Source organism: Propithecus coquereli, unplaced genomic scaffold (assembly GCF_000956105.1).
Source record: "Propithecus coquereli isolate 6110/MARCELLA unplaced genomic scaffold, Pcoq_1.0 Scaffold135, whole genome shotgun sequence".
NCBI lineage: Eukaryota > Metazoa > Chordata > Mammalia > Primates > Indriidae > Propithecus > Propithecus coquereli.
In genome coordinates this window covers 3,365,989-3,375,132 of record NW_012137747.1, presented here as the reverse complement: position 1 = coordinate 3,375,132, position 9,144 = coordinate 3,365,989, and the positions used below count along the sequence as shown (strand labels likewise).

At 38.5% G+C, this 9,144-nt stretch overlaps 1 protein-coding gene across 1 annotated transcript in view; it reads left to right on the top strand.

The window, feature by feature from the left end:
- The first annotated feature begins 1,490 nt into the window (after positions 1–1,490).
- RIOK2 (RIO kinase 2) overlaps positions 1,491–9,144 on the top strand; it is a 23,003-nt gene continuing 15,349 nt past the window's right edge. Inside the window, exons 1-4 of the mRNA XM_012638845.1 lie at positions 1,491–1,615; positions 4,883–5,021; positions 5,708–5,824; positions 8,426–8,601. Of these exons, the coding sequence (XP_012494299.1) occupies positions 1,550–1,615; positions 4,883–5,021; positions 5,708–5,824; positions 8,426–8,601 (498 nt within the window). The 5' untranslated portion in view covers positions 1,491–1,549. The remainder of the gene's footprint in view (positions 1,616–4,882; positions 5,022–5,707; positions 5,825–8,425; positions 8,602–9,144) is intronic.

Here is a 9,144-nt window from a genome sequence, read left to right as displayed (position 1 = left end):
ATTCTTGCTTTTGAAGTTGGTAATTTGGTGTCTTTAAAAACTTTTCATTACGTCTTATGTGAAGTACAGAAAGAAAAATTCCATTTAAATGGATATGTCCATTGGTTGAGCATGGTTAATCAAGGATTTGCTGCAGTCAAGTAAAAAGAAGCCAAAGTTTAGACTGTAGAGATAGAAGATGTTCTTCCTTTTCCATTCTATTATGTCAGAGCACCAACTATCCTAGCTGGAAAGAAAGAGCAGATCGTACTCAGTGGCCTGCCTCTAAAATCCAGTGCCTGTTTCATGAAAGGGCTAGCTCTGTGTTTGGACCAAGCAACATGCTTAGGACCTGTCCTGAAGAGGAGGAAAATCAGCACATCAGTCTGTGGAACCCCGGGGGGGTGGGGGTGGGGGGACAGAGCTCTGTAAATGTTGAATTCCAACGTTTACGTTGAAAGTTTGGAAACTGGGCCCAGAGAGAGGTGAAAAACATCAGTGGTTGGGAATGAGGTCAAGGTTAAAGTGGACCACAATATTCCATGACAATAGGTAACACCTACACTTAGCATGAGGAGAGTACTAAAATATTTGCCATTTAAAGATTTAAAATATAGTTCACGAAATAAGATAGAAATGCAAACCGTATCATACAAGTTTTGTTGTTATCCTGTCACCGTTGTTGCAGAAGGTATGGTAGATTACGAATCCTCTTGGGATGCAAGTTGCTTACAGTCCCGCTGCGATTACCATTTCTGTTGTCGCACAGCGGAGTTACAGACCCTGTGTGGTAGCTCTCCTAAAGCCCTTAAATCGCTCGTGCGCCCCCAAGTCCCATCCGCGTTCGTCAGCCCGGAACCATCGAAACGCCCACCCCCTCTGTAAGTGCGAGCTGATAAGTACGACGACAGCTGCGCTCGTGCTCCTTAAACCCCACCCCCAACAGGCTCAGGCGCAGTCCGAAGCCTCGAGAACCAACGTAAAGCCAAGTACTGAGCAAGCGCGAGAATAACCACGCCCTCCCTGGCCTAGGTCAGGGGCAATTAGGGGCAATTAGGCAATTAGGCGGACGGCTTGTGGTACTTACCTTTAAGAGCTTTGGTTGTCCAGACTGTCACTCATGTTCATATCCCCTCCTCTCTTATTAGAAGTCACTTTGCCTAAAGTAGAAGTTGCTGTGTAGGGGTAAAATTTGCTCCTTCCATTAACTTATCACTTTGCTCTTTGAGGCGGAACGCGTCTTTCCGCCAACCTGTCCTGACAGATATGGTCAAAAACAATGGCATTTTGTAAAGAACATTTACAGTCCGCCAACTCAGTCATATTAAAAAATAATTTAAAAATAAAACGCTCCTCTGTTCCATATGTGTGCTTCATAAGACATACAAGATGTTTTAATTTTCCATGCCAGTGAGAACAGCAATTTATATATTAACAAGGACCTGTACTAAGACGCAGCGCATGCGCAAACCTTCAGACACTGACCCTCCCTGGAGACGCCTGAATACCGACCTGCCTTGTGCTTTCCGGCCGTGGTGGAACTTGTTTCTGGGCTCTGTCTGGGGACGCCATGGGGAAGGTAAACGTGGCCAAGCTGCGTTACATGAGCCGAGATGACTTCAGGGTTCTGACCGCGGTAAGAAGCCCGCCGTTCCCTTTCTTTCTTGTCCTTTCCCATTGTGCGTCCTCTTCCTGTGCCACGAAGTTTGCTGAGAGCCGAGCGGTCGCGCTCTGGGCCCTGGGACATGGCAGAGGCCGGGAATCGAAGAACAGGCACCGGAGAGTGGGATTTTTAAAAAACTTTTGTTTGGGACCTTACTTTCCCCCAGACAGAGCAAAGGGTTCCGCCGCCCCCACCGGTCGTTTTTCTGCTCGCATTCTCCTTGCGCTTAAGAGACACGCTCGCATCTCCGCGGCCTGGGAAACTTCTCAGAGCCTGGGCTTCCGAACCTCTGTGAGGAGCTTAAGGCCCCGCCTGGGGAGAATTGACAGCGTAGAGTTGCCTACTAACAGACCCAGCCGCGTAACAGCCCTGCGGATTGGTTTTCAGATTTTAGTAGCAATTTTAGAGGATTCCTCGGGGTACAAAATAGACAAGAAGAGAAAGAGACCCAGATCATCAAATAAACAAATGAGTAACTAGGACAATATTAAGTGCTATGAAGATGATAAAGAATAATGTAATAGAATGGGGAGGAAGGGCACAAATGCTGTCATTGAATTGTCTAGTCAGGGAAGACCGCCTGAGTGCAAGAATCTTGTCTGTTTACTCTTGTAACCAAAGGTCTTTTTTAAGAAAAAGATTCTTGGCCCTTTGTAGGCAATGAATAAGTATTCGCTAAATGAAAGAATGAATGGGGGGATCATAGGAGCTATATGAGAAGGAGTCAGCCTAGTGAAGCCCTTGGGAAGAGTTGGAGGCACAGGAAACAGGAATAGTAAGTGCAAAGACCCTGAAGCAGAAAAGTCTTTGAAGAAAGGAAAGGACACTGTGACTGGAGCATAGCTCATCAGAGACTAATGTTTGGAGATGTAGCTGAAAAAGGTGAGAGCCAGATCATGTACTGTAGAGCCTTGCAGGCTTGGTAGAGAGTGTGGGGGAGCCAGTGAATATTTTTGATCAGGGGAGGGACAAAATCTGATTTTATGGCCTTTGTCTTATGACACAGAAACATAGATCCAGGCATTTGCAAAATAGAGCAATACATTTATTTAGGAGCCAGTATCTTTTGATAATGAGTGAACCCCATAATGAGTATTATACTACCTATATTGTGTAATTATGTAATAGGTTATGTAATATGAGTCACGCTGATTCTTGTATTATTTTAAGGCTTCAAGTTTTGGATTTTTGAAATTAATCTTAAATAGACAACACTTAAGGATTATACTGTCAAATGCAAAATCAGTATGAAATTTGGAAGACAGTTCTTTCTCTCTCCTCCCGTAGATTATTCAGTTCAACTGGATTTTCTCTAAATAGCTACTGTCACCTCTGAAAGATACCTTCCTTCTCTGCTTCCTCAGCACATTCATTCATTCCTTAATGTCTCTGACAGAAATAGGGGTCAAGAGGAAGAGTGCCGGAGGCTGAAGGAAGCAGGGACGAAGCATGGAAGATGAATTCGGTTTAAAATGTTAAGTTTGGGGCTGGGCACATGGCTCAAGCCTGTGATTCCAGTTCTTTGGGAGGCTGAGGCAGAAGGATCACTTGAGGTCAGGAGTTTGAGACCAGCCTCGGCAACATAGCAAGACCCTGTCTCTAAAAAAAAAAAAAAAAAAGTGTGAGGTTTTGGTGGGACATCAAAATGGTGCCAGATTTGACTTTTAGAATTTTAGCTGTGGAATATTTAAGTTCTTTTTGAAGCTTACCAAGAAATGATGTAATTAAATATGACATTCCAGTCTCAGTGGAATCTCACCAGTGTTAGTACCTTTCCTTGTCTCTCTCTTTCCTTTGACTTCTTTGGATCCTCCTATATCAATAATCATTGTTTGACTAGCTGCCCTTACCTTTCAATAGGAACTGCCCCCCAAAAATCTGTCCGCAACACTTTTTCTTCCATTATTTCTTGCTTGGTGATTGTATCCACTTTACAGCTTCATCTCACCTCTACAAATAGTTGACAATTTTCCCCTCTAATTATGACTTCATTCCTAAGTATAGACTCCTTTCCAATTTTCCTTTAAACATCTTCATTTGACTCTGTGTGCTCAAACCAAATTCATCAACTTTTTCTATCCCCTTCCTCCTTTCCCAAAATCTACCAAAAATAATAATATAATTTTAAAACGTGCTCTTCCTCTTTACTTCCAATTTTGACTCTTCATTCCCTTTACCCTTCACATCCAATTGCCAAGCCCTCTCATACTGCTTCCTAAAGATCTTTAATTTCTTCCTTCCATTACCACTACCACTTGCCCTGTTCTGATTACTGTTTTTCTGAGCTGGACTGCTGCCTTAGTTCTCCTGTACATTCCCTTCAGTTTTTCCTGTCTTTAAGGCAATTTGCATATTCCTGCTGGATTAATGTCTTTAAAATAACTCTGTTCATGTGTCTCCCTTGCCTAAACATCTGAAAGAATTTCCTGCTTTGCTTAGTATAGAATATAAAACACTTTCATCTATGTTGCAAGGCTTTCTATATCTTAGAAATATTTTCCAGTTGTCTTTGCATGAACTCTACATGCCATCCTACATGAGCTACCACTGTATTAGCTGTTTCCTGTGCTCAGTACTTTCTTGCATATGTGCCACTTCCAAATCTTTTTCCCCCCCAACATCCCTTTCTCTGCTTTCTCTGTATGCCCGCATCTCAAAGTCAGTCTCAAGTGTTGCTGCTTCTTGGAACTGATCCCTCAGCTGGAAGTATTCTTGTTCTGCCCTTTGCTACCGCCCCCCCCCCACTTTTTTTTTAAAAAAAGCACATATCACTTCTTGCCTTCTAATAAAATTAGATGTGTACCTATTTTATTTCCACAATTAAATAATAAATTCTCCAAGAGTAAAGAGTATTTTTATATATTTTTTAATCCTCCACAATGCTTGCATATGGTACTTTCTCATTAAATACTTGCTTAATAAATAACTGGAACACCTGTAGATTTAAAGACAAATGTTTAGATGTCAACAAATATTTTAGTATTTACCACATGTCATTAACTATGTCAGGTCCTCACAATTCCTAACCCTTCAAGTAGAGAGGTATTTAATCACTGATATTTAATCAATGATTAAATATCAAATTGTATCAAAAATATATTCAGAGAAGGAAGTAATTATGTCTCAGAATTATTTAGAGAATTGCTCAATCAGGAAAGTTTCAAGAAGTTAATTTCTTAGCAAGGTTTTGTTAGGCTTTGTGTTGATTATGATTACATAATATGATTTCTTTAATTTCAGGTTGAAATGGGCATGAAGAACCATGAGATAGTTCCCTGCAGTTTGATTGCATCTATAGCCAGCCTTAAACATGGTGGCTGTAATAAAGTTTTAAGAGAATTAGTGAAACATAAACTCATAGCTTGGGAGCGTACCAAGAGTAAGTATGTTGAGGCACCATTTATAATTTTTCAAGTAACTGGTTTCTCCCGGAGCAGGTGCTCCAAAAAGGCAAGAAGTGGAATTTGCCAGACTAGTAAAGCACTAGATGAAGAACTGACAAAACATACTTCTGATATATCCTATTAGTCAAAACAATCACAGAGCACACCAAGATCAGAAGAGGTCAGAGAGAAGGGAATGGCAAGGTTGTATTGCAGAAGAGCAAATAGGGTAGAAATATCATTGCTACCATGTTTGGAAAATACAGTCTGCCACAAGTCTGTAGAGCATTACTTCTCAAACCATCTGTGGTGGTGAGAGTGAACTTTTTTCAACCTATCACAGATCGTTTTATAAAATTTAACAGATATACAAAAACAGGCATATATTCTTGGTCAGACTAATGTAAAAATTACTGAACTTAGAGCTTCCTTTTAGTTTCTGTATTTAACTTGTCACAGATACTTGTTGACTAGCAACAGTCAGTGGGGTCACGCTTTGAGTAACACTACACTAGAGAAGAAATGCAAATTAGAGGAAGAAATGGGAAACTTGTAAGCCTGGGTAGCTTATCTTTTTCCAACAAAGACTTCCTGTCTTTAAATTCTTCTTACAACTGGAACTGATATGACTTGGAGATACAATATAATTAAAATATAATCTTTCTCATTTGATTTTGTCTAGCTGTCCAAGGCTATCGGTTGACAAATGCAGGATATGATTACCTAGCTTTGAAAACACTTTCTTCTAGACAAGTAGTCGAGTCTGTTGGAAACCAGATTGGTGTTGGCAAAGAATCAGGTAAGTGCTAATAGTACTGTAGAAAACATTTTCTTTGCTTTAGTTTATATTTTCCCTGAGAAAGTATTTCTCTTTTAATTTTTCCCTTTTTTCCAACTAAGCAGTGAGTCGGAAAGTTGGTTGGAGACAATACAAATTATGAATGTACTCTTAATTTAGTAGGTTATTGTTTTCTCCAAAAGTCTATCACTGAAAATTCATTTATACCAAAAATTAATTTTCTTCTAATAATTGAATTCTTTGACATATTTTATTTGCTCTTTAGATCTGATAAATTTTACATTTTTAGCAGTTAAAAATACGTGCATGAGGAAATACTAGAGAACAGTGAATATCTAAAAACCACAAACACATTTTAACATCAGCAGTATGATAAACAAGGCAAAGAAAAGTATGGAGAACGCAGAAAAAAAGCATTCTAAAATAGCGTTGAACAAGTACCTGTGTATTTTCTATGTCGAAGATAGGTAGGAGTAAAGAACAGGGAATGATTTTCTTTATACTGTGCTCCCTTATATACTGCTTTTTATGCTGTATAGTTTATCTTATAGTTACATTGTTTATCTAAGCTTAGGAAACAGAATTGAACTTGGAAGCAAAAGAATTATTAGGAAGCCTACCCCATAGAAGGTTGCTGTGGTATTTTACATAGTTTGCATGTCTTCTGTATTTATATCCAGATTGTAGTATCTGTTTAAAAAGTAAAACAAGAGTACTAAATATAACACAATGTGTGTTTGTGGAAAATGTATAAACAGAAGTAATGGCAGTGAACACCCTTGTGTCTCTATGCATATGTGCACATAAATTTGTAAATACATCTTTAGAGATTGAATTATTGGGACATGTATTAGTTTGCTAGAGCTGCTGTAGGGAAATAACACAGTCTGGGTGGCAAAACAACAGAAATTTATTTTCTCGCGGTTTTGGAGGCTAAAAGTCTAGTGTGCAGGTTTGGTTTCTCCTAAGACCTAACCTTGACTTACAGATACCTGCCTGACATGGCCTTTTCTCTTTGTCCCTGGTGTCTCTTTCTTTTCTGATAAGGACATCAGTCCTAGTGGATTAGGGCCCCATGCTTATGACCTCACTAATCCTTAATTACTGCTTTAAAGACCCTATGCCCAAGTAGTTACATTGAGGATTAGAAATTCAACAGTGAATTTTTGGAGGAGCACAGTTCAGTGCATAACAGGGCAAAAGGTATGTACATTTAAAATTTTGATATTACCAGGTTTCTCCAAAAAGTTTGCACTGATTTATAATCCTATCAACAATATGTGACAGAGCCTGTTTTTTAATAAAAATAATTAAAATTTCCTTATGAGTAATTAGAACATGGTCTAAATGTCAGTATTACACATAGCAACTTGTTTTGATGATTGACAGAGTACTTACTGGAAGATCTGCATTCTGTTAGATCTCTCTTATTTGAAAGAATGGAGATGTCTACTCTAGACAGATCTAGAATATTACTCAATGAATAATACTCTTGTTAGAATTGGGTATTACTAACTCAGAGTATTATTCATTGAGACACTTGAAGAATTGAACTTCCTGTTGTCGAAAAGGAAAATATTAAATCACATCTCTCGTAGGACATGAAGGAACAATTAAATGTTTTTCCACTAAATGGAGTGATTCTTTTGAAATATGGTAAATATAGGCATTGAGCACCTTTGGAAGCAATAACCTTTGACACATTGCATCTTTGCTTTCTTTTGTCATAGCTATTAATACGTATTGACTTGTCATTTTGGATTGTAATTAAGGTAAAATGGTGAATGCATGGGATATAGAGTCTTGCCAAATATAGGTATCCCTAGTTATACAGATTAAGCATTCCTAATCTGAAAATCTGATCTCTGCAATGCTCCAAAATTTGAAATTTTTTGATCACAACATGATGGATGCTACAAGTGAAAAATTCCACGCCTGACCTCACGTGCACAAACTTCAATTCATGCACAAAATTATTAAAAATATTGTCTAGGCCGGGCACAGTGGCTCACGCCTGTAATCCTAGCACTCTGGGAGGCCGAGGCGGGTGGATCGCTCAAGTTCAGGAGTTCAAGACCAGCCTGAGCAAAAGCGAGACCCCGTCTCTACTAAAAATAGAAAGAAATTATCTGGACAACTAAAAATATGCATATAGAAAAAATTAGCCAGGCGTGGTGGTACATGCCTGTAGTCCCAGCTACTCGGGAGGCTGAGGCAGGAGGATTGCTTGAGCCCAGGAGTTTGAGGTTGCTGTGAGCTAGGCTGACGCCACGGCACTCTAGCCAGGGCAACAGAGCCAGACTCTGTCTCAAAAAAAAAAAAAAAAAGTCTAAAATTACCTTTAGGCTATGTGTATAAAGTGTGTGTGAAACATAAATTTTGTGTTTAGACTTGGGTCCCATCCCCAAGATAGTTCATTATTTACATGCAAATATTCCAAAATCCAAAATTTGAAACACTTCTGGTCCCAAGCATTTCAGATAATGGATACTGGACCTGTATTAGGAAAGATAATATATTTGATACAAATAAAATGAAACAAAGTTATAATTGTTTTAACTTATTAGAATAAAAATATAATAGTGATCCTCTTGGCTCCAGATATCTACATTGTGGCAAATGAAGAAGGACAGCAATTTGCATTAAAGCTTCACAGACTAGGAAGAACCTCCTTTCGAAATCTGAAAAACAAGCGAGATTACCATAAACACAGACATAACGTGTCCTGGCTTTATTTATCTCGTCTCTCTGCCATGAAGGAATTTGCCTATATGAAGGTATTTTTTAAAAAATAATTTTGCATTTTTTAACCAAATTGTACATGTAGCTCAAAGGCCTTAATGACAAGCATCAGTCTGTTGCCCCCCACACCTCCCTAACCCCAGACTCAATCCCTATGGTCACTTTTAACTCTGTTGTTTGTTATTTTCTTAGTGATACCTTCTATGTGAAGGTATTTTTAATTGTTATTAATATATAAAGGCAACACATATTCTATAATATTAACAAGGTGAAATAGCTGAAAATAATTAATGATGCAGTTAACCTCACAAATTTGTGTGGATATGTGTATATCTGTTCAATGTATAACTATACATATGTCTATCTCTAATTGAAAATACCAGGTAATTACCCTCTGTAGAAACCTTAGTGTCTCAGATAAATTAACTAATATTTTTCTTTCACATAATGGAACAAGTTATCAATTTAAAAATTTGTATTTATATTTAAAATGGTCAAAATCTTTGGTTTTTACCTTTTCACCTGCAAAATTAAGTTCAGTGTAGATTTGCTAAATATTGTCGATGATAACTAAATTA